Below are 25,300 nucleotides of genomic sequence, written 5' to 3'. Positions count from 1 at the left end.
TTTGCTGAGTTGGGGCCAGAGGGCAGGATCATGCCCAGAATGTTTTACCATATCTGGTTTTGTCAAATTTGCTTTTATGAGGTTTCGTGGTGAGGCTGTCACTTGTTTCTGAAAATGATCAGGGGGAAGATTATTTTTTTCCCCTTTCCAGACCCCATCTTGCACTTCCAACACTGGCAACATTTCTATCGACCTCAATATGATAGCTCAGTGGTTTGAGCATTGGTCTGCTAAACCCAGGGTTGTGAGGTCAATCCTTGAGGGGACCATGTAGGGATCTGGGGCATAAATTAGTACTTGGTCCTGCTAGTGGAGGCAGGGGGCTGGACTCGATGGCCTTTCAAAGTCCCTTCCAGTTCTAGGAGATAGGATATGGGCCTGATGTTCAGAGTGGCTGAGCACCCACCGCTCCTGCTGACTTCAGGAATAGTTCAGGGCGCTCATCCGCCCTTCTGAAAATCAAGCCCATGAGAAATGTTGCCTTCAGGACAGGGCCCTTAGCAAATTCAGTGCTGGTGAAAGGGGCTGGCTTGCCACTGTTGGAGAAAGAAAAACCAAAAAAAGGAAAGCTGTGATGTGAGTAAAGGGCTGAAGCAAAGACAAATGGTACTAAAATGTAGGGGGGCGTGGATTGGAAAAGAAAATGAGAACAAGGCAAACAACGTTATCTAAAAAAGAGAGAAGCGGCAAGGACATAGAGAGTGCCCACTGGGCCGAATTCACACCTGGTGTAACTTCTCATGTAACTGAAGCCAGGTCGACCCACCGCCTGCCATGCAGAGTATACAGATTCCAGACAGCTTGGCTAGCACATGTACCGCAAAAGGTTATCTAAATGATCTGGCTCCCACTTCAGAAGACTGTGCACCATCAAGGCAGTAATTTGTGCAGCATTAAGAGAGCAGCTTTCTAACAAGCTTCATGCGGAGGGAAAAGATTCTGGGAACTGCTTGATGCCATTATATCATCACCAAGGTTTTAGGGCCAAATGCAGCGGGGCTGTGACAAATGGCCCTCAAATGAGTCCAGACAAATGCTGCCAACACATTACTAATGTGCACCTCCATAGCCTCACTCCTGGGCCAAAAAAAAAAAAAGGTGCAGGATCATGTCCTTGGAACAGAAAGAATTGGGCCTCAAAAGATCACTCAGCCACATGACCAGATTTTACCACAAAACAATTTACTTCAAACATTGGTGGAAGATTCTTACCAAATCCACTGCAAGTCTTTAACTCTTTTATCAGTGCAACACGGTGGTCTGCCTCCAAAAGAAAGAAAAGGGGCCCTGGAGCCAGCCAGCCCTGTGCTGAGGCAGTGCCCCTGTAATAACAGATGTGTGGGCACAGCAGAGGGAGTGATCAGAACCAGCTGGGAAGGGATCAGCTGATTTCCTGGTGCGCTCTTGTCTCCTGTAAAAGCTGTAAGAGTGGGTATAGGAGAAGCTCTAGGAAGGATGATGGTTTCTAGAACATGGGAATTCCCAAATGTTTTCTAGGAGGACTGGTAAGGAAGACCATGGGTCGGGGGAAATTAGCTGTTGGATTTATGTTGAAGTGGTTTGTTCTGGGGTATGCTGAAGATTATTGGTCCTACTAGTACATAGTGCCCTGAAGAAAGGTCCTGAGCAGACTCTGGGTGTGGTGTTAATCCTTTGTGATCTGGAGACAGGCCAACAGCCTGCAAAAACAGAGAGAAACTTGTTCCTGGATGGCTTCAACTACAGAAAATGGGATTCAGACATTTGCTGCATTACTGAGCAAGTGTCTTAGGGTTCCTGGAGACCATTTTGTTTTCATTATTCACTGCAACATTTCAAATGTAATTGAAGTAAATAAACACTGGTACAGGAGGGCAGAATTTGGCCCTACCTGGAGGAATTTCACTGGAATGACTAGCGTGGCATAAGCAAGGGCGGGGTTTGGTTTGTTTGTGAAGACACACTAATGGGCCGTGATTCTGGATCCTTTCTCAGGGGAAGTGAAGTCAGTGGAGTTACTCCTACTGGAAAACTGGTGTCAAATCAGTTATATCCTTCAAAAAGAAAATCCTAGGGATTTTTTTAAAAAATCCAAATAGGAATGTTATAGAGACTAAACAGTTTAGTGTAGCTAACGTAATGGGAGGAGTTCTAGGAGCCAAACAAGTGGAGATCTGTAGGTTTCTTAATAACTAACCTTACAGAACAGTTTTGCTACCCAGTGTCTAATTTTAGTGTTATTAGAGTCTGTCTCTGAATACTCGGGGCTCATTCTCCGCTTCCTCACATGGCTGTACATGTGGAGCAATGCTACTGAAAGCAGTAGTTACAGCGGTGTAAATGAATGAGGAATCAGGTCCTTAATGTCCAGAGCTCATTCTGATTGGTAAATGGATGTCACATCTCTGCACTAATTCCCAACGGTACACAGGTAGGCCTTAAACACTGAATTCAACAAATCCTTGCATCATGGATCCTATCAAATGGGAGATAAATCAAGATTTTGCCATTGGAACTTGGATAATCCCTCTGTTGACTGGGCACAAGCCAAAACGGAGCCTGGCTTCCTCTTCCAGAGCAGTGTTTCTCTGCAGGGTGAGCAGGAGTATGTGTAATGAAACTTGTTTCGGCCAGTAAACAGATAAGACTCAAAATATATGCAGGGAGGGAGCAGGCCTGTGGGTGGATAAAGTGCCAAGTCAGCACAAATACTGTTCATAGTAGATCTGCACCTTAATATGGAACTTTAGAGCATCAGTTTCTTCAAATTAGGCATGAAGGGTCTGTCTACACTGACCAGGTTACAGTGCAGCCGCGGCAGCGCTGTGATATGGGCAGTGTAGACCCGCTTTATCACAGGGGAGAGCTCTCCCACCAATTAAAAAAAAAAAAATCCACCTCGAATGAGCGGTGGTAGCTTTGCTCCCAGCAATAAACCACGGTCTACACTGACGCTTTTCAGCACTAAAACTTTTGTTGCTGGGGGGGGGGGGGTCTTTTCACACCCCTGAACAACTCAAAGTTTAGCGCTGAAAGTGGCAGTGTGTTGACAGCCTAAAGCAGAAGTAAAAAACAGCCAGCTCCAGTTGACACTTAAGAATTGCATATAAAGACCTACACTTCAATTGCAGTGAAGGCAATTTAGAATGGACGTTAGAAAAATCCTTCCGAACTGTCAGGGTGGTTAAGCATTGGAACAAATCACCGAGGAAGAGCGTGGAAACGCCATCACTGGAGGTTTTTAGGAAGAGGTTAGACAAACGCTTGTCAGAGATGGTCTAGATCAGTAGTTCTCAAACTGGGGAGCTTTGGGGGGGTGGGGGAACTTTATTGCACACATTCAGAACTGGGCAGCTGGAGAACAGTGGCTGCTGGCTGGGCTCCCAGCTCTGAAGGCAGCAGAGAAGGAAGAGTGCGTCTTCCTGAGTGCTATCTATTATACCTTATCTAATAACTACTCTGCTGTGTGAGGAGAGAGAGAGAGAGAGCTGTTTTATAGAGCACTCCTGCAACAACACTACCTATAACAAAACACTGCGGACTCCTTCAATGAGGGCCCTATCCTGCATGGTACTTAGCAGCATCTGTCAGTGCCCACTAACCCCTGTCTATGTCGGTGGGGGTCAAAAGCACTGAATGCTTCCTAGGAGGCGTTCAGCATGTTGCGGAATCTATCCCTATGGGGTCAGTTGCACCTAGCCCTGCTCAGGTGCACTAGGGAGGAAGAGCAGAGGTCAAACATGTACTGCAGTGATGGGTGACGGTACAGAGCCTTGAACCCTGAACCCTCAAAACGCAGTTAGAACATAAGGGTGGTGCTGCAATAAGCTAGTGCCAGCCTCACTATGCCCTCTGCATGGTGATCCCAGGGCCCAGCACGCCAGCCAGCAGTGCTTGTCCCACAGGGAAGAGTGCACCTTGTACTTTATTCCAAGGTGGTAGAGCAGCTGTGCTTGCTTGGTGTGCTTCCCCAGCACACACTGAGGCATTGTTCCTGCTGCAGGCTGTGGTTTAATGCCCAAACTGAACCCAAACCTGACATTGTTTGCATGCGGCCTTTCTGCAGTGGAATAATACACGCACAGCCTTATCAGAAAACCTGCTTTAGCTCAGAGGGTTCTCCCCCCGCCCCGCCTAATCAGTGCAATAAATCTCTCTATGCAGCAGACCTAAAAAGGCATTACACATGAGCTGTTGTAAAAGACATGGATGGAGTCACGTCTGCCTTCCTTCCCAACTCCAGATACTCTCCTGTATCCAGTTAGGGTGACATTCAGCCTGACATAATGGGCTCCGACGTGGCTCTCTGTACCACGTAATGCCTGCGTGGGGGAGCACAGACAAAGGAATACTCAGCACTCCAGTGCCAGGTGCTAGGCTGGCTCCAAATGAGCTGGTGCCAAGCAGGACTTGAGAACAGATCAGGTGCACTGAAATCTACAACTTGGGTGGTCAAGTGACTCAGACCCCCACATAGATGGCTAGGAGGGTTAGTGACTTGTCGGCGGTGTTGCTCAGGTGTATCGAGCGTGGATTCTGGTCATCCTTCCTGTCTTGTCATGGAGCTGCTGTACCTGTATCTGCACATTTTCTATTACTTGTATTGCAGTCGCACCAAAGGGCCCTAGACAAGAGCAGCGATCCATTGTGCTAGGATATTGTAACAAACAGACATAAAGACATGAGGTGAAATCCTTCACCCAGGGCCCCCACTCCAATTAGCTTAAAATCTAATTCTCTGAGGAAAGCAGGAGAACAGGCAACAAGTACGTGGTAGCTCAGGACATACACCGGACCCTCGCTAGAACGCGGGATTTGGGATCCATGCGCAGTACCGCGTTAACGCGGAGACTTCATTAAAATGAATTGCAATTAAAGTAATTACATTTGGGATCCATGTCTGCGACCGTGTTATATGCGAATTCGCGCTATATCGACGTGCGTTCTAGCGAGGGTCTGGTGTACTAAGTTTAAGCTGTGGATCACCTCCTGACAACTGTGTAGTGAACACTATGAACACTCCTCCCCAAAAGCTCACACCTTAGGAGCAATTGGTCATCCTGACCAAATGGGGCCCCAGGCAAGGAACAACTTGGTGCCCCCTCCCCTGCATTGCCTTGGTAGGCCATTTCACAACTTTGATGCATGATTTGCATGCATGATTTATCCCTGTCAGATAAGATAATACATTTGCACACTAGGATCTGTAAATCTGTATTTATTCATGCCATATTTAAGCAAATAAATTCCTCAATTTCTTCTGCACTGGGACCATCGCTACTGCCTAAAGCCCAGTGTGTGGTGTTCTGTTTCAGATATTTTTCCCATCAAATTTGCCCCTTGCTGCAAACTAGATTGCAACTGAGCTTTTCGCTTCCTATACTGAACGCCTGAAGACTTCTTCAGCAGCATCTTTTATTTTCTGCAGGGTAAAATGGTATTAGGGAGAGCAAAAGTCTATGATCCGCATTTTGCATTAAGCATAGCAAAAGAAGTAACGGTATTTCTTTTATATTGTGTAGATAGGGATTCGATAGAGATCTCTGGCATCTCATTAAATATGTCCTTTTACTAGTCACTACTTACACTCTTCATATCTTAAAACACAAGTATACTTTCACAATTACACAATAAAACAAGGTTCACACTAGCACAGCTAGGCTCTCACTTCACTTTGTTCTTATATCTCACTGACTGACAGGCAATGTCCTGCCCCTTATATACCCGTGAGGGCAGGGCTGACAACGTTCTAGGAGGTTTGAGGAAAATGTAGTTCTCAGAAAGTCTGGAAGGTTCCACAAGGTTCTACTAAGGTCCAGAACATTTTAGGAGGTTAGTGAAAAATGAATCCACATAGAATGTCTGAAGAAACATGTTTCAAGGGTTCCCTATTTTCCCTTTTATCACTAACAACAAAAACAGCACTCCAAGCCTGGCACCCCCAGGCTATTGCCTGGTTCCCCTGCCCTTAAATCTGGCCCTGTATATGGCTGCATTTGCTCACTCATAATTTTATCTTTAATTTTTTTTCAGGAACACATCAATTTGCGGCATAGTACTACCTTGCCGTAACTGAGCTAGAGGGAGCTATATTGATCTACCTCGTTGGCTCGTTTTCTCTGGGTAGCCCAAAGTTGTGAATGGATTGGTGCCGGGGGTTGGAGGGGGAGCCAGAAAAGTCTTGTAGCAGAAGTCCAAGTGCTTGCAAGTGTCTCCTATAGAGATGGTTGGAAAAACCTGTTTATTTCCAACCTGTTCTCCCCACCGCCCAGTTTCAAATTAAAATTAAACTTTTTTGAAAAAGTGACTTTTTTATGGGAAAATTTTGAAATAATTTGAACGGAAGCATTGGTTTTGATTCAGTTATCAAAAAATAGATATCAAAATTTCAGATGTTTGGGGTCCCCCCCCGTTCTTAGCACTGAGTGCACTAGGTCCATAGGAACTGCCAGACTGGATCAGACCCCAGGCCCATCTAATCTAAGATGCTGTCACCCACAGTGGTTGGTACCAGGTGCTTCAGAAGGAGCAAGGTGTAAGAACCCCAGAGTAGGCAGATATGGGGTAATCTGCTGCCCCTACTCTGAAAATCTATGTCTGGAATCTTTCGCTTTCCTCTTTGTCTTTGCTTTTTTCCTTTCCAAATTTTCAAAACTTCCTCAGATTCTGAAAAGCTAGAGTTGCAGAGTTTCATTTTTCTCTTTACTCTGTCACTTATTCGTTTTATTGTACTGGGGGTGAAGGGAGACAGGAAAAAAGGAGAAACAAATTTGATATTTTTGGAAAACTTTAGGTTGGAAAAACAAAAGTCCTAACATTTTCCTGTGGAAGGTTTTGGTTTAGATAAAACTCCATTTTGGGGCAGGAAACTTGTGTTGGTTGAAAAACTTCAACCAGCTCTAGAATCCTGCCTGATCCTGCAGTGGGAAGTGAAGAACCAAAATCTGGAGGTGACAGACATGATCACACTTTGGGTCTAACAAGTTCAAACCTGAATTTTCCCAAACATTGGAAGTGTAAAAGCAGCAAAGAGTCTTGTGGCACCTCCTAGACTAACATGTTTTGGAGCATGAGCTTTCGTGGGTGTGTCACTCTAGATCGGAACTTCCCCAGAGTTCACAGTTCGGGGGCTGAGCTATCGTGGCAGGTTCTTCTGTTGATCCACTTTGTAAAGTGTCCAACACAGAATTCCTGTTGACTCGTTGTGGTAGGTGTTGCTCATTAACTCCACCTGGGAGGTGAGAGTGACTCTTCCGGGAGAGGAAACTAAAGTCTGAGACAGAGAGGCCTTGGAGAAAAATCAAGTACAGCCTAGCTTTCTTCCCAGTTACTTCACCTGCTATCAAGGAACCCCAGGCCGAGGGCTGTGTTCATGCACTAATTCTGTGCGCACATATGTGCGTGTGATGGATTCAAGCAGGGTAAAGGATGGTGCCTTTCACAGCAGTTTTGGTATAGGCTCCTCTTTCTAGCTTATATGGCCACAAGAACGATGTCCTCTTGCAGTGGGCACCTTTACATGCCGGAATCTGAAACTGGATACATTCGGTTCTGTTCATCACTAGAACAGAGCAACCAAAAATCACCCTAAATAAAAGGTAGCATGTCAGCGGTGCTGTGTGTGTGTTCTGTTTGAAGGGGGAGTTTCCAGACATGAGAACCTTAATCTTTCATTTGAATAATCAGATTGGCCTGGAAGCACCTAAAATGGACAGGATCCTGGTAGGGTCCCATGTTTGAAAATCTGGCCTATGTTAACTTTTCATTCACATAGAAAGTCGTTCTTTTTCCTTCACTCTCCACCAGGGCTGGTGAATGAGATCAGAGCGTGAAATCAAGGTTGTATTGAAGTCAATAGCAAACTCCCTACTGGTGTCAGTGGGGCCAGTATTTCACCTTTCCAGTATGTCTGCACTGTATTCAGAGGAGTGATTGCAGCTAGTCTAAGCATCCTCGCACAGCTTTAACCTAGCTAGCGCCACTAAAAATAGCAGTGAAATTGCACCGGCGCAGATGTTGGCACGGACTGGACATGCTCAGGGCCGGTGTGCAAGGAAGTTTCGCGCCCTAGGCGAAACTTCCACCTTGCGCCCCCCCAGCCCTACAGCAGCTCCCTGCCCTGAGGTGTGCCCCTCATCCCTGTGGCAGCTCCCCACCCCCTGGCCCAGGGAGCCCTGTGGTACCTCCTCACCCCAGCTCACCTCTGCTCCACGTCCTCCCCATGCACGCTGTCCTGCTCTAATTCTCCTCCCAGGCTTGCGGTGTCAAACAGCTTATTGGCGCCGCAAGCCTGGGAGGCGGGAGAAGTGAAGGAGAGACTGCGTGGTGGAACCCCTAGGCTGCTGGTGGCGCGCTGACCCAGGGGAACCCCCAGGCTGCTGGCTGCCGATGGCGGCGCGCTGATCCAGAGGAACCCTCGGGCTGCTGGCTGCCGGTGGCGGCGCGCTGACCCAGGGGAACCCCCAGGCTGCTGGCTGCCGATGGCGGCGCACTGATCCAGGGGAACCCCTGGGCTGCGGGCTGCTGGCGGTGGCGCGCTGACCTAGGGGAAGCCCTGGGCTGCCGGTGGCACCCCCAAATCTTGGCGCCCTAGGCAACTGCCTAGTCCGCCTAAATGGTAGCGCTGGCACTGGACATGCCCACCTAGAACCCTGGGCACATACCCATTGCCTGCCTGCCAGGGCTCTATGCTAATGTGGCATTGCTACTATTTTTAGCTGCAGTAGCTGGATGAAAGCTTGTGTGTGTGTTGTGTGCCCACACCCACTACAGTCACAACTCCAGCTGCAGTGTAGACATACCAATAGAGGAGGGGGGACTCTTTCGGAGGCATTTCCACTGAACTGCTGACGTGAGCAGAACTCCACAGAGGGTTTGTGTTGGTCTCCGGTGATGTGCATGCTTAAAAATGAAACTGACCCCTAAAAATCACTGTCAACAATTGGTATCCTCCATCTGTTCCCCCAAGACTTCAGCAGCCAGCGTGCACTATGGAAACATACCAGGCACGCTCATCCCTGCACAAGTCAAAGCCATCCATCATATTGGTGTAAATTCAATACTTTTGTTTTCTTTTAGAGCTGCTCGAGGTAGCTCCAGCTGTAAGTGCTTTCTCACCTTTCCCCAGGGGATCTGCAAAGCCAGCTGCTCTGAATGACATCACTGGTAACTGGGAATGACAGCTCAGGCCAAGAGCTGTCTGAAACATAGTACAGAACCAGTGACCTGCGGTGAGCTGAAGCTAAGAAATCCAACCCCATTTTCATAGCACTAGCAGCATGCACTGCAGATTGACATGCAGCTGGGATCGGGGAAGCTGTACTACTGTAAATAATGGAAGCCCAAGACGCTTCTGGTGTAAGTTTCCACCATCTTCTTTGGAAAATACAAAATGATGGGCCCGATCTTGCATTTTGGCGGTGCTCAGAGGGTTAAATTTGATTCTCACATGCATGTGGCAAAATAAAGAGCCAGCAGAACAGAGGAGTGTGACTCCTTGAGAAGAAAGCTTCCATCAGAGAAATAAACAGGGTGGGTTTCTTCTGCTAGGCAACTTACTAAAGAGGGAGACATAGAGCTGTGAGGCAGCACAGTGAATTACATACCGCCCTGCACTGGGATTTGGGAGACATGGCCCTGCCGCTAGGCTGCTGTGTAACCTTGGGCAAGTCACTTGATCTCTATCTTCTCCCTCTAAACTGTAACCTCTTTGGGACGGGGACTGCCCCTTATTGCTATGTCCAGTACTTAGCACAATGAGACCTTGTTCTCAACTGGGTCTTTTAGTCGTGAATGCCATGACAGTAACACCTAATAGTAATAACACGAAAAATGCAATGTTTTAATTTTGCAGAACTTTGTTCAAAGAAGCCTGGTATTAACATCACAAATATGCAAAAAGATCATTTACATGCTACTGGATGCAAAACCATTTTTGTTTGAAAATGAGCCGATTTTTGCTTTTGAAAGCATCCTTGTTCTTTAGTGAATTGTGAACATTTCCTATTTTTAATTCATAACAATGTACAGGAAAAGATTTGCACAGCTTTGCCCTTTAAGATGTGTTTTGCACACTTCTATTAATCACTCCTTTCCTACATTAAGAAAATGCTTAAATCGCAATTCCCCACCACCCCCAATTTCAAAGATGGGGAAACTGAGGCAGAGAGGGTAGCTAGTGTCAGAGCACCCAGTCCATTGCCCATTGAAGTGAAATATTTCTACTGACTTCAGTGGACATGGTCTGTTTATGGCCCCATTACCACAGTATCTGAGCACTTCACAATCTTTATACTGAGCCTTACAATACTCCTATGAGGTAGGAAAGTGCTGCTATTCCAGTTTTACAGTTGAGGTATTAAATGACTTGCCCATGGTCACAAAGGAAGTCTGTGGCAGAGCAAGGACTTGCGCCAAGGTCTTGAGTTCTAGACTAGCACCTGAATCACGGGACCATTCTTTTTCTCTGAACTATTCTCATCCTTATTGTAAGCAGGATTGGACCCAGAAATACATGCATTAGTAATACAAACAAAATCAATAGCAGTGTATCAATTTTTGGTATTCTTGTGTTTCTTTTCCCTACTCTGGAGGTGAAGTCAATGGGGCCAGAATTTCACCCTTGGACTCGTGTCCCACAATAATAGTAGCTACTTCTCAATCAAAGAAAATATATGAACTACCCCCAACTATTTTCTATTTGCTTATATCATATTGCATTATAACATAATTCACGAACAGGAGTCAGGCCACTGCTGCCCAGATATCAGGCGCAGCCCTAGTGAACTGGAGATATCTCCACTGATTCAACACCAAATGATGGATTGCAAAGTGTTTAATGTCTAGCAGTGAAAAGGGAATGTTGCTAATCATAATGGAACTGTAACTAGAACATGTATTGGTCTGTTCTAGCCAGGCAATGAATTATACTCTATCCAGCACCGTGCTATCTGAGGGCCTCCTAGTAGCATACTTGCATCTGTTGGATGTGGTTCTTAATAATACATGGAGATTTACCTCGCTCATAGAACTGAAAGGTTATTAAGCCCAGCCCTCTGCCTTTACTAGCAGGACCAAATACTGATTTTGCCCCAGATCCCTAAGTGGCCCCCTCAAGGGCTAAACTCACAAGCCTGGGTTTAAAAGGCCAATGCTCAAACCACTGAGCTATCCCTCCTCATTACTAAACAGCCAAGAGACTTTTTAAAAATTGTTTCTAGCTGCCCGCGTTACCTATGTGTGGTGGTTTGGTTTGGTTTCATTGCAAGTCTTGTGATGTATGAAGCCTTAGCTCTGGGAGTCATGTTGATTACATAAGAATCTCAGTTGTCCTTTAATAAAAAAGAAGTGTCTGGTTCCCAGGGCTGTAGACAAAAGCTTGAAAACATGACCCAAGTATTCAAAAACCAGGTGACAAAAAAAATCTTTTTTTTTAAATCTTGTGGTTTATATTTTTTATAGTGGGGGTTAACAATACTGAGTTTAGCTGATCTCTTTCTGGTCTATAGTCCTGACCTGAAATCCTCTGGACTGAGTGGAAAGATTCCCATTGACCTGAGTGGGCTTTGGATCAGGAGCTGTGAGATTTCTTATGTATGTACAACAGGCCCAATCCTTAAGCACTTCTCTAGTCCAGTGGTTTTCAAACTTTTTTTTTCTGGCGACCCAGTTAAAGAAAATTGTTGATGCCCACAACCCAATGCAGATGGGGATGAGGAGTTTGGGATGTGGGAGGAGCTCAGGGCTGGAGGAGGCAGAGGGATGGGGTGCAGGGGTGGGGCCAGGAATGAGGGGTTCAGGGTGTGGGAGGGGGCTCTGAGCTGGGGCAAGGGTTTGGGGTGTGGGAGGGGGTCAGGGCTCTGGGATGGGGGTGCAGGCTCTGGGGTGGGGCCAGGGATGAGGGGTTTGGGGTGCAGGAGGAGGTTCCAGGTTTGAGGGTGGCTCAGGGTTGGGGCAGGAGATAGGGGTGACAGCTCTGGGGTGGGGCCAGGGATGAGGGGTTTGGGGTGCAGGAGGAGGCTCCAGGTTTGAGGGTGGCTCAGGGCTGGGGCAGGAGATAGGGGTGAGAGCTCTGGGATGGGGCCGGGGATGAGGGGTTTGGGTTGCAGAAGCAGGCTCCAGGTTTGGGGGTGAGAGAGCTCAGGGCTGGGACAGGGGGTTGGGGCACAGAGTTGGGGTGTGGGCTTACCTCCAATGGCTCCCTGTCAGTGGCACAGCGGAGGAGCTAAGGCAGGCTTCCTGCCTGTCCTGGCACCATGGATCGTGGTGTGCCCCAGAAGCAGCCAGCAGCAGGTCCAGCTCCTAGGCGGAAGCGTGCAAGCGGCTCCGCGCAGCTCTCGCCTGCAGGCACCACTCCCCTAGCTCCTATTGACCGGTTCCTAGCCAATGGGAGTGTGGAGCCAGTGCTTGGGGTGGGGGAAGCACACGGAGCCCTGTGGCCCCCCAACCCAGGAGCCAGACCTGCAGCTGGCCGCTTCCAGGGCGCGGCGCGGTGTCAGAACAGGTAGGAACTAGCCTGCCTTAGCTGGGCAGCACCACCAATGGGACTTTTAACGGCCCAGTTGACGGTGCTGACCAGAGCGGCCGCAACCCAGTGCCTTCCATTCTGTGACCCAGTACTGGGTCATGACCTGCAGTTTGAAAACCACTGATCTAGTCTGTAAGAAAATCTCCATTATCTTCAACGAGAGATTTCCCTAAGGACAGAGTGAAGTCTGACAACGCATTATGGGAATTAGTTGTAGCAACTGGGCTTGTTGGACCTTTGTGGAAGCATGAAATGAGTTGCAGTGAGACTGCAAAGAGTGAGCAAATCTTCCTAGGACAATGCCTTTGGAAGATTGCAACAAATGAAACTGCCCCATAAAACAATCTTGGCTCAACTCAGTCCAGTACAGTCACTTGATATCCAAATCACCCTACAGATCGCTCTGCAGGAGGCAGTGACGCTGACACTTGCCCATGGTCAAGCTCTTTAAAAAGCTCTCAACTGTTCCCAGCCAAAGGCCCTTTAAATAGGGTTAGTACTCACTCATGCACTGATCCAGAGCCTCAGTTACCTCAGAACAGTTTTGTGCTTCTCCACTGACTTAAACTCCCTTCCCTAGCCCCTGCATAATCTATTGGGCATCAGGTGATTCTTGTGATCGACATGGGGGCCCTGATGGGGTGGGAAAGGTGTCCATTGTCTGACTACAACCTCCAGGTGGTAGGGGCTGTCCCTGATCCTCCGTTCTTTGTACTATAATAAACAATTTGTCTGGGTATCATGTTTCGGGCAGAGTTTGTGCTCAACTCTGTGGGGTTTCCCTGTACCAAGCTACTGAGAAAGCACTTTTATCTGCTCTTGCGAGTTTATGACCTTGGAATGACAGCTTAACAGCCTTATCCTCCAGGGCCCATTCTCAGAGCCATACCACTGTCCTGCAGGGAGGTGGGTACCCAGGGACTCCCCCTTCTGGAGATCACTAAATCACCCCTGACTGCAAGGAATTCAGTTGTTGCTCATAAAAAGGCTCCTGAAGAGAGGGCTTCATTTTGCCTTTGGAGCACACCAAGGGGCACACATAGTTTCCTTGGACAAGGATTCCTTGGGCAAGCGTGAGGGCCTTAGATATATAGCCATGGCTCTCCCAATGTCTTTCCTCATTCAGACAACCCCCTTTGACCCAAGAGGCCTGATTCAATGGAGTTATGCCAATTTATAACTTTTGGGGACCTGGCCCCACATGCATAAAGAGCAATGATTTTGTTTTAAAACCATTTATGGACAGGAACTAGCAGAGATAGAAACAATCTTGAGATGAGCTTCTGTTCAGAGAGACATCAGAGAGTAACATCACCAGATTTCAGACAGGGTGTTGCAGAGGTAGGACTTTTGCACTATCCTTGACCTGGCCTTGCCAGTTGATTTTTGTTTAAGGGAGTGAAATCTCTGATCAGGCCTGGTTCACAAATGGGCTAAGTCTATCAAATGTTCGGTTCAAAACACGTGGAGAGGGGTGTTGAGATTATTTAAAATGCCTGGATTAGTCCCTCCTGTGCACAGGTGCTCCCCAGTTGGGGGTAGGTGCCCCTGCCTCCCAAGCACCCTGCAATGCACCGCCACCCCCGAGGGGGCGCCCCAGCACAGGTTCCCGCTTCCGGCAATGCTTACCTGGCTCTTGCCCGTCATGGATAAGGTGGCATGGCTGGAGAACCTGGCCAGCCTTGTGCCAGCTCCTGGAGAGCTGGGCCCCCCAGCTGCCCCGCACTCCGCAGCCCAGCTGTCCGGCAGCCCCGCTGACCTGCTGAGGGCTTCCACCTGCCTGGCCAAGCGCTCCACCTGTGCTCGCAGCCGCTGGTTCTCCTGCTGCAGCTCGGTGACGGTGCGGGCCAGCGGGCTGGCGAGGCGCAGCACCTCGTCCACTTGCCGGTCCACCCCTTGCTTGAAGACCTGGATGTCCACATGGATCTCCCGCACAGCGCCCCGCAGCGTGTCCTCATAGCGCCCCAGTGCCTCGCACACGCTCTGCGCGTCCTGGCTGCTGAGGTCCGCGATGTCGCTGGCCACTGTGTCCATGTTGGGGGGCCAGGGACTCTTGTCGGGCTCCGGGCAAACTCTCAGCCAGTGAGGCTGGGGGCTGCAAATGCAGGACACCCCACTCCAAAGCCGAAGGGTCCTGGCACCGGTCCCTGAGATCTCCTTGACACAGTTTAGGAAGGCAGCAAGCCAGTCGCTGGTATCAAAAAGGTTGAGAAACACTGGGCTAAGGAAAGCCCCCAGTCCTTGCTGCAGGGCAACCTCCTGCCTGGAGCAGTCGCACGCTCACTTCCCCGGGCTCCAGCTGGCTCTGTGCATTCTCCTCGCTCTGGGGGTGCCCTAGGATGGGCGAGGCTGCTCCAGCCGGGCAGCTCTGCCCAGAAAAGCAAAGGAGAGAGGGTGAAGTTGAAGGAGCCCTGGCCGGGAGCGAGAGCGAAGCTGGCTGAGCAGCAGGGCTGGCTGTGTCTCTCTCTCCGGCTCCTCCAAGGAGGCGATGCAATTTCAGGAGGGGACAGTGCAAAGGGGTGGAGAGGGGGGCTGGCTTGTTCGCAGCTGCCAGAGGGCTGCTTGGCTCTGTCAACAGCTCTCGCAGGGGGACACAGGCACTGGAGGAGCTGTGCAGCTGCAGGGGAGATGCTCTGGGGTGGGAGGAGGGGAAGGGACAAGGGGGCAGAGAGGCAGGCTGGGTGGGGAGGGAGGATCAGAAGGGAAAAGCTACGGGTGGGGCAGGAGCTGTGGGAGGAGGTGGCTAGGAATGAGGGGGAGCCAGGGGAGAGGACTGAGCAGGGGGTTGCATATCTGGTCTTTCCTGTGTTGCTTGGATGCTGCTGCCAAAGTAAACATTCCTTATCGCTCCCTGGGGGAGCCCGGAGGCAAAGGGAGAGGGGACTGGATTCTGGGAGAGTAAAGACACACACACACTCTCCCACACAACTTGTACACGGGCCCGTGGAGGCCCTTACCTAGACCTGCTCCCACCCAGACACAGCTGCACACACGCTCCCCGCGCCACATGCCCACCAGTACTCACCTAGGGAGAGTCTTGGTGTGGCAGCTCATGCAGGTGTTTCCAGAGATCTGGGTCTCTGGCAGAGGTAGGGGGTGATCTACAGAGGCACACACACACTTCTGTATGTTTGCATTTATTTATGGTATTGACTCTTTACCGAAGTTGGCCACAACCTTCAACCCCCACTGATTTCTCTTTCCTCCTTGATTTGTGTGAACACCCCCTTTTCCTCTCCCTTCTCTCCCGTCTGTGGGAAGAAGGGGCCCAAGTCACAGCTCTGAGTCAACCCTACAAGCAAATGCCAATGGCCTATGAGACAATAGATGCTTTCTTGCCATAGGAGGGGTCAGCGCTCAACAGTTGTCCTGTGACTGGCAGCAGCTGCCCAAAGACTGTGGAGTCCAGAATGAGCTGCAAACTTGGTTAAGTACTGCCTGGAGGTATGCCCACACATGTATGCCCACACGTGTAAATCAGGGCAGAGCTGGGGCTATGCTAGGCCAAGTTTATTCCTGGGGTGACTCCTGCAAAGCCACTCCAGTGAGGAGCCAGCTTTAAAAATGGGCTCGTTACAGCATTGCCCTCTGTCAGGGTTAAGATTCTGTTTGTTTTTCTCCAAGCCCCCAGCTGCAGGAATTAGGATGTTAGCTGGGACATCAGCTTTCATGTATTTAAAGTAAGTTTCTAGCCCTCGTGGTTGCAAGAGAAAAGCTTGGCAGAGTGACCACTATATGCTCCATATCAAAAGGAGGTAAATAAGAAGAATTCACTATTCATTTTTAAAATCTCATGATTTTTAAGCCAGTTTTTGGGATTTGGGGGGGGGGGGAGTTGGTCACAATCTTTTTTTCTCATTGAAAATGTGGACTTTCAGTAAAAATAAAAAATAAATTTCTTTCAGCCCAAACTTAAAAATTATAATTTTGGAGGCATTGGGTTTTCCAACAAAAATTAAAAAAAAAATACAAGGAAAGAAACCACCTTTTTATGAAAAATTTCATTTAGTTGAAAGCTCAATTTTCAGTCAAAAAAGGAAAGTTTTGATAGACATTTTCCAACAAGCCCTAAGCAGCACATGTCTGCTCCAAGGAAATTCACTGCTTTTGGTGTGTCTGGACCAAGACGAGTAAAGAATAATTACATCATAATGTTATTTATAAAACCACTTCTCTCCTTGTTCATGCATGTGAAACATTGCACAATACAGTAAATACAGTAATGTGAAGGAAGGGCCTTCCTGATTTTGGAAGAAATTAAAATCCAGTCTCAAAGTATCTCTCTCTCTCAGAATGAGGGACACTTGCTGTTTGAATCGTACCCGGCCCTTTTTTTGTTTTTGTTTGAAATCTCCTTCTTCCAAGGCATCACAGCTGGATGCAGCCTTGGGAACGTAGCAGCCGCCACAAACAACAACAAAACCATCATGAAACAGATAATATCAAAAACAAACACAAGAAGAAAATAAATAAACCAAGGGGCAACATTACCAGGGGGGAGAAGACAGACACACTCTGTCCAAAAGCTTCAAGGCTGTCTAAGGGACTTAGATGCTGGAATCCCATTAGGAACTTTGTGTCCAAATCTCCTAGGCAATTTGGAAAATCCGCTCTCGATCTGAGTTTTTTTCTTTCTGCCTCTTTTTTTAAGTCATGCCTGAAAATAAGATTTTTTTTTTAAATATAATGCAGGTCGTTGTGCCTGAGACAAATCCTCCAAAGTCTGTGGGAGTGTATCCACACACTCTTGTCCTTAGTTGTTTGTGCTCTACCTCTTAGGATCAAGCCAAACAGAGGCCTAGATTAGAGAGAAGCAAACAATGCCCCAAAGCAGCAGTACCATGCCATCTTGGTAGAACAAAACCCACTTAGCTCGTTTCTTCTCTCCAAATGAGACACTTCTGGAAATCTGTCCAGTACAATGAAATCAACCTTCTTTTCCTGCCAGCATCAGATAGGCCTTCATCTACACTGGGCTTTTCACCAGATTTTAGAACCGTGGTGAAATACAGTTCCAGCCGAAATGGTTTCGAGCATGGCTTGGCTGACCAGCGTGGTTGGGGGCCGAACCATTTTAAATGTGTAAGCTGCATTTAGAACTGGGCTTCTAATCAGAGTGTGGCAATTACTTTGCCTCATCTATGCTGGCCAAGCAAACCATACTCCAAATGGTTTAGTCAGAATTGTCTCTCCAGCCTTATGAAAAATACTGCGCTGATCCCAAACACCGCAGTTTACATGACCACAGTTATTTCAGTTGTCTGGACTATTACTGTAGAATGTTGGTGTATATTCTGTAAGGATTTTGCAGCATTTCTAAATCACCTAGCACTACAGCATCCGGGCATTAGTGCGATTCCAGTACATGTTTTAAATACCCAGCGTAGCTGGAGCTTTTGGGCATGTTCGGGCTCAAAGAGAGGTCCTGCTCTGAAACGTGACTCTGCAAATGGCATTGCGGGGCTTATTGCATCTCAGTGGGTTGCAGATCAAATGTGTTCAGCTTTTGGCTTACACATGAAAAGATCTGGTTTTAATAACTGCCAGCCCAGAAAACTCCGCCTGGGCTCTGAGAATCAAGTCATTCCATCTTGCACATCTTTAGAGGTGACAAAGGCCTGGCAAATCCAATTATGCCCTCACTGACATTTGGCTAAACCCACTGCCTTCAGTGGTCTCGCGATGGAGTTCCTGGCTGGAACCCAGTTCCCAGTTCCATCCCTGCTTCATGAAGTGGAATGTCACTAGTATTTGTTTCTGATAGTGCCCATGATGTGCTAGTGCTATACAACCCTGCATCCAGGGCCGCCCGGGGGGGCAAGTGGGGCAATTTTCCCCAGGCCCTGGGCCCCGTAGGAGCCCCCACAAGAATATAGTATTCTATAGTATTGCAACTTTTTTTTTATGAAAGGGGCCCCCAAAATTGCTTTGCCCCAGGCCTCCTGAATCCTCTGGGCAGCCCTGCCTGCATCTGAACCTGGAAGGTGTACACAAAAAATGGATCTGAATCTGCTGCTCAGCACTCCATGGGACCAGGACCTCAAAGTCTTTCTGTTGCTTCAGATTGTAGTGCTGATCATGTGAGAATATTGCCTGCAAAACTGCTCCTGTGCGCTCCAAGAACTAGTGCATCAATGGTAAGGGGACTTACTCACATGCATGTGAAATTTTTAATTCAATTTTAATATTTCGGCAACTGTGGGGCACCTTTAGGGAGCCTGAAATTTTCTTAGAACCCAATCCTGTAAGCCTTAGTCAGATGACTCACCCTTATTCATGCAAGTAACATACATGCAAATAATCCCATTGCAAATAGATCTGCTCCCATAAGGAATATTTGTCTGAGAATTGCAGGTTGCCTGAGCTTTTTCCTAATGTTTGACAGGAGAGTTCATCAGATTTAAATATATTTTCCCCCTGATAATTTCTTTCATCAGTAGATCCATATCGTATTTCAATACTATTGCACCTTTGGAGCTGGACTATCATTTTGAAATATAGAATGTAAACATTTCCACAAAGTCGTAAGAATCCTACTTAGATCCTTTTAAAAAAAAATCTGTCTCATTTGATTGGGAGACAGGAAAGAACACTGTATTACCTAATCTAGTAAATGTTCCAACAGTTATTTCATGTTAAAGCTTAATGCCAAATTTTTTTTGTGTGCACGTGTTTTTGTAACAACCTATATAGCTATTTTGGCACATCTATGCTGACCCAGTGCCATATTTTTTTTCCAGTGTTTGGAATCTTTGATATCAACAGTGCTAGCACACAACAATGTTAGACAAAAATAGCTTTATTGGCAGCTATAAAGCTTTCAAAAATTTCTCCTTGAGGTTTGAGAGTGAAAATCTGGCACATCCCCCCAGCCATGAGATCATCCAAATTAAACTTAATCCAGTCAATTAACTCCTACCCCTGTACATACCATCAGTAAACGTAAATCCAAATGATACCAATTGACTTACATTCTTGGGTTATTTGCTAGCATGTATAGAGGATGATAAAATAACCTTTTATTCAATCAGTCGTGTAACATAGAGCTAAAACAAATATTAAGTCAGTGTTAGCTGGCAAGGAGAAATTCTGCAGCGATTCAGATGTTCCCTTGAACATTGAAATTTGAGTTTGGGATCTGTGGGAAGAAAACAAGTTGATTGTTATGGGTTTCGTGTGCTCACTCCTTAGTTCCAGTTTTCATAATATTTGGATATTGTATTTGGCATTTTGGATACATATTTGATGAGGGCATAATTTGGTCAATAAGCATTCGTAGTGTACATTGCAATGTGCAGGGCATGATCAGCTGGGGGAAGATGTACATGAGGCAGAATACAATGCCCAGGCACAACCAAATAGTTAGAGTGGGAAGGGAGGGAGGGGGATTTTAGACACTGGTCAATCCTTGTGTTTCTGGGCCAGGTCCTCAGCAGCATGTGTAAACTGATACAGTATAGATCCATCCAATCCAGTTGCCATACATGTTTACCAATTACTCTGAGCATTATTGGAGTACACGTTGGACTTGAGCCTGGCCTGACGCTTGTTTTACATGAGCCTAACTCCTGTGATTTCAACAGGCCTTTTCTTTTAAGGTAGCTTAATCTGATGCCCCCTGCATGAGTTATTCCTGCTCAGGGGCTGGGAAACTCTGCAGGGTGGAACTTGCTCTCTGTTCTCCTCTTGGAGGGGCAGGGTGGGGAATGGAAAAAACTCAGCGGCTGCAACTACTGGTTTGTTTTTATTGTGAACGAGGCAGCACAACAGAGGGTTAAAAAGGAGGCTCCCAGCCTTTGTCACAATCCCATGGGCTGCCGGTCTGTTTTCTCTCACAAGATTTACGTCAGTGTGTACAGTGACATCATGCCCCTTATCTCCCTTGGAACAGGCCACAGTGCCACAGGGGGCCTTCCGCCTTCCTCTTCATCTCCGGAGTCAGCCTTTGCTGCTGCAGCCCCAGCATCTCTTCTGAGCAACCCTAGCAGTTGTCAGACTGTGTGAGGCCCTGATTCTGTAAGGGGCTCCAAGCAGGCAGACACCAGCACACCTGCAGGGACCTGCTTGCCCGATCAGGATCTAGATTTGTACCAAAAGTGCATATAGTAACTGGCTCAGATTGGGTGGGGGTGTGGAGGGGGTGTTTACTTGTCAGTTATATCCACCCAGTTAAAAGAGGTTGTGTGTCTTTAACTCTGGACATAATTTTGCCACAATTCAATATCACAGTCTGGGCCAGATTCTGCACAAAGCTACAGTAGTGCAATTAACTGTGGAGTGACTCTCTTGACTTGCTCCAGGTTATCGCTGAGAAGAGAATGTGGTTCTTGTCTCGTATTGCTAAGGTAACCGTTGACAAGACTATCTACTACAACTGTATCTGGCTATGACTGTTGTAACTCAAGGCTGGTTGGGTTTCAAGTAGAAAGTAGGGATGATCTGAAGTTGGTGGAGTTGCAACACTCACTTACCCCAGTGGTCAGATTAGCCCCAAGGGCCTGACTAGCCCACTCTCACACTGGTATTAATCAGGAGTAACTCCATGAAGTCAATGGCATTATAGTAACATCAAACTGATATCAGAGAAGAATCAGGCCCCAAGAATAAGAGGTGTAATCTGCTGTCTTGAGCACAGGACTCTGGGTTAGAACAAAGCCTGTCTCTGCTGCCCTGTTGCTGTGGGAGCTTGGGAAAGTCATTTAAACCCTGTGCCTCAGTTTCCCCCTTTTAAACTGAGGTTAATTATACTGACTTGGCGTTTAGTGGTATTGGAGGAATTCATTAGTTAGTGGGCCAGCTCCGCAGCTGGTTTCAGTGGGCTCCACTGAAGTCAATGAAGCTACGCTGATGCACCAGCTGAGGCTCTGACCCAGTAAGAGTCACTTGTTTGAGGCATTGCATTATCCAGCCTTGTAGGAGGTTAAGTACCCTTGACATTGGTTCTGTAAGTTAGCACAGTACTTGAAGGGTGACAGGTTATTTTACAATTAGTTCACAAAGGCGTCTTTTGTTGCTCCCGATATTGTTCAAATCTTAACGTGATACATCTGGTCAATGTAATATAATCCAGCTACTTCATTAATTTCTTAAAACCCAGATATAGACTCGTTCTTTAAAATAGCTTGAGAGGGAGGGAGGAAGGAAGGAAGGGGTAGGGCTCTCCTAGTAATGGCATTACCATCCGTACTGAAGGATTCTTATGCAGCATTGCCCTGTCCTCTAACCTCCATGATTTTGCAAAACTTCCACATCAGCACAATTGGTTTTCCCCACAAAATCCCAGAAAACGAGATTTGTAGGTCCATAATGATTGGAAGACAATATTTATAACACGTGGAAGAGTGGAAAGAGGCTTAGCCAATGAGTAGCCCAAGTTCCAGTCTCCTAGAAAACCCCAAATGTGGAGCTGAATATCAGGTCCAGTCTGCCCACAGTTTTGGTCCTGGTATAACTGAGTTTAGGAGTGCAGGGCTTTTGTTACTGAATTTTACCAATGTAGTTAAATTGCTCTCATCCCAAGTGGAGATGGTTATGTCACTATAAAGGTGCCTTATACAGAGATAGCTTATTCCCCTTCCCATCTAGGAAGGAGCTATATCTTTATACAGGGATAGCTGGGTCCACACTAGGGAGGGGTTGTACCACTTTACTACACCTGTGGATAATTAAAGCAGGACAGTTCATGAAAGTTTTGCTTCAAGATAGCTCAAACCAAGAATTCAGGGAGGTTCTGATTGTTTTCTCCCAAAATAATCATGCTGAGCTTTAGTCTTCTTTACTGTAAGGCCACTTTACACTGCTCTAGTGTGCCGCAGTATAAAGAGGCCTTAAAGAGTATGTCTTCCCTGCAGCGTTAACTCAGGTGGTAGGCACCAGAGCTAGCTTAACCCAGACGTGAGTAGCCACACTGCAAAGCCCTACCCAAGTTACTGGGACCATAGTGTTGCTGTATTCACTCATGTGTTTCCCTAAGGCTTCTGGGGGCACATCTGTCCCTTGGTTCTTAGCCCTGAAGTAAGCTGAGATACTCTATGATTCTGTCTCAGTGAGCTGTGGGAGAGCTTGCCTGTCTTTCTGGGCATGTGGGGGAATTGTGGGAAGGCATTGGAGGACTGACTGTCAGCAGTTCTGTGATTTAATCTATATCTTCATTGCAAAATGGGAGGGTTACCAGCCCAAGTGAAAGCAGAACCCAGACTCTAACCAACCAGCGGGGCCTGCTAGCCAGGGTTAAAAGCACCATTTAGGTGAAAGGGTTTTGTGTGCAAATGGGAGAGTGGGGTTAGGGGCAAATAAGAGTGTGCATTAACTCTGCAGTGAAGACGTACCCAACCCAAGTGTAATTGTACGTACTGATCCCCTTACTACCATCGTAATGTAAAGTGACGTCAGCATAAAGGAGAATCCGGTCTACTGAGCATGGTGGCCTGAACCCAGACTGGGAAGCTGAGTTCTAAGACTGACTCCGATGACATCTGTGACCTTGGGTGAGTCACTTGTCTTCTCTGTGTCAGCTTTCCCACAGCTAAATGTGGATAACGCCACCTGCCTACTGTGATGGAGCAGGAAGCAGGGTGGATTTGACCTGGGAATGTTGCAGGAGCGTTATATTGGGAATGGGGGACTTCCCTTGAAGGAAGCTACCTGAGCCAGGAGCGGGGTTGGGAGAAGTGACACCTTCTGCCTGGGAGACTGAACAAAGGAGAGGAGGAACTGAGGGGAGGGGGAAGAGAGCTGCTGGAGGAGGTTTTGTTTTCAGTCTTGGGCTGGGGGTGCAAAGCAGGGAACCCCAAGTCTGGGGTCTAAGCTCCCTAAACCCCCCAGAAGGACTTGATTGAGGGGTTCTGGTTGTACCTCCACGCTCCACTTGGGATTGTGTTCCTGTCATCTAACAAACCTTCTGTTTTACTGGCTGGCTGAGAGTCATGCATGGTGAATCTCAGGAAGAGGGGTGCAGGGCCCTGACTTCCCCACACTCCGTAACACCTACCAGTACTTCAGGGATGTTGCAAAGACTGAGGGACAGATCGTGCTCACGTGAAGAAATGGGTGTGTCGACACTGATCTCAAAATCAGGTTCTAATTGACTGTTTGCAAAGGACTTTGACTGACGCCCCACTCTTTGGTCCTTTACGCGTGTGAGTAGTCCTTACACGGGTACATGAGGCCTGAGTAAAGAATTATTCTGTACCTGCTGCAGGATTGGGTCAGAAAGGTACCTGATCTAAAACTCAGCAAAGTCAATCCAAACACTCCCATCGATTTCAGTGGGCTTTGGATCAGGCCTGGGAATGAGACATGGCCACTATAATGTCACTGCTGCCCTAAAAACAGAAGCGGTGCCAGGATTTGTCCCAGCATGCACGATGGCTATGCACACAGGAGATGGTATTTACAGTAGGTTGCCATGTACATAGAAAGTTTAAAGTTAGTTTGTTGTGCAGACAGACACATTCCACAAAGCCCCTGCAGCAAGCTGTCCTCTAAATAGAATATGTACAACAGGCCACACTGCAGTTGCCTTAATCCAGAAATGCTGGGCAGCCCAGTGAAATCTTCAGCCTTGTGAAATATATAAATATATGATTTATGCCTCTGGTCCCATACTGGGAATTAGACTTGCAGGCTCTTTTCCCCCCTCTTTCTTACAAAAAACCTAGCAAGAGACAACAGGTGATACAGATGGGGAGCACAAGGAAACAATGAGACATAAATATTGGTCAGTGGTCTAAAGGCACTAATTAATTAGTAAATTGTATCATGCTAGAACAGGGGCTGGCAACCTTTGGCACGCGACTCGCCCTGGTAAGCACCCTGGTGGGCTGGGCCAGTTTGTTTACCTGCCGTGTCAGCAGGTCTGGCCGATTGCGGCTTCCACTGGCTGCAGTTCACCGTCCCAGGCCAATGGGGGTGGTGGGAAGCTGCAGCCAGCACATCGCTTGCCCGCGCCGCTTCCCACCATCCCCACTGGCCTCATTTCTGAACCTCCAAACTTTGGGGTATTCAATTTCAGGGTCTGGATCTGCTTGTGGTGGGTTAGGCCCAAACGAATGAATATCTCCCAGGCTCAGTTTGGTTTCCTGAATGACCCCAGAGAGACCTAGTCTTAGTAAGAGCGTCAAGCTGCCTTTGTGGAATGGATTTTAATCAGATATTTCTACAGCAGGCAATTGTTAGGAATGTATCCAGGCGTACATGCTATTAGTCAGATATTCTGCTGTCCGTGATTTTTCTGCTGAGTCTTTCCTTGTTTTACGATAAAGGGCAAATCATCATAATTGCAGAAGAGATGATGACAGTCAACTACTTACAGTACCATGTTGCTCTGCACTTTACAACAGGTAGAGATTAATTATGAAAACAATGAGGTCACTAGCGTTGTCAGACTTGAAAGCTGTGCAAACTGTATCATTTATAATTAATAGGTGACTGACTCCCAGGCTTTTGTAAATATGTACTTTTGGGTGATATCATTTTGCCCTCCTGAGGTTTGCTCTTATCTTTTCCTGCCAGAACATTACATACGCTAGCCAAGAGTTATGAGAAGTATGATCCTTAGAATGTCTAGATAATGGTTTAGGTGCCAAAAAGTTCCCAGGTTATACAGAGAAGCTCTTGCTTATTTTCAGTTTTGTTACATTTCTGGGGAGCGGAGCTCTAGAAAGAACTGGGGCCCAGAATCCCATTTACATTAAGGCCTTTTTACAACGCTCTGGCAGTGTAGAGAGGCCTTAAATTGCATCCACACCCACTCTAAGACTCCTTTACACCGTCAGAGCAGAGGAAAGGGACCAT

General features: G+C 47.4%; 1 protein-coding gene across 1 annotated transcript in view; it reads right to left on the bottom strand.

The window, feature by feature from the left end:
- The window catches only part of SMTNL2 (smoothelin like 2), a 49,767-nt gene extending 34,634 nt beyond the window's left edge, over window positions 1-15,133 (bottom strand). Inside the window, exon 1 of the mRNA XM_050929345.1 lies at window positions 14,135-15,133. Coding sequence (XP_050785302.1) covers window positions 14,135-14,539 — 405 coding nt within the window. The 5' untranslated portion in view covers window positions 14,540-15,133. The remainder of the gene's footprint in view (window positions 1-14,134) is intronic.
- Window positions 15,134-25,300: the final 10,167 nt, after the last annotated feature.

The sequence above is a fragment of the Gopherus flavomarginatus genome, chromosome 19, assembly GCF_025201925.1.
Source record: "Gopherus flavomarginatus isolate rGopFla2 chromosome 19, rGopFla2.mat.asm, whole genome shotgun sequence".
Taxonomy (NCBI): Eukaryota; Metazoa; Chordata; order Testudines; family Testudinidae; genus Gopherus; species Gopherus flavomarginatus.
Note: the sequence above shows the minus strand (reverse complement) of the source record. Positions and strands in the feature narration are given on the sequence as shown.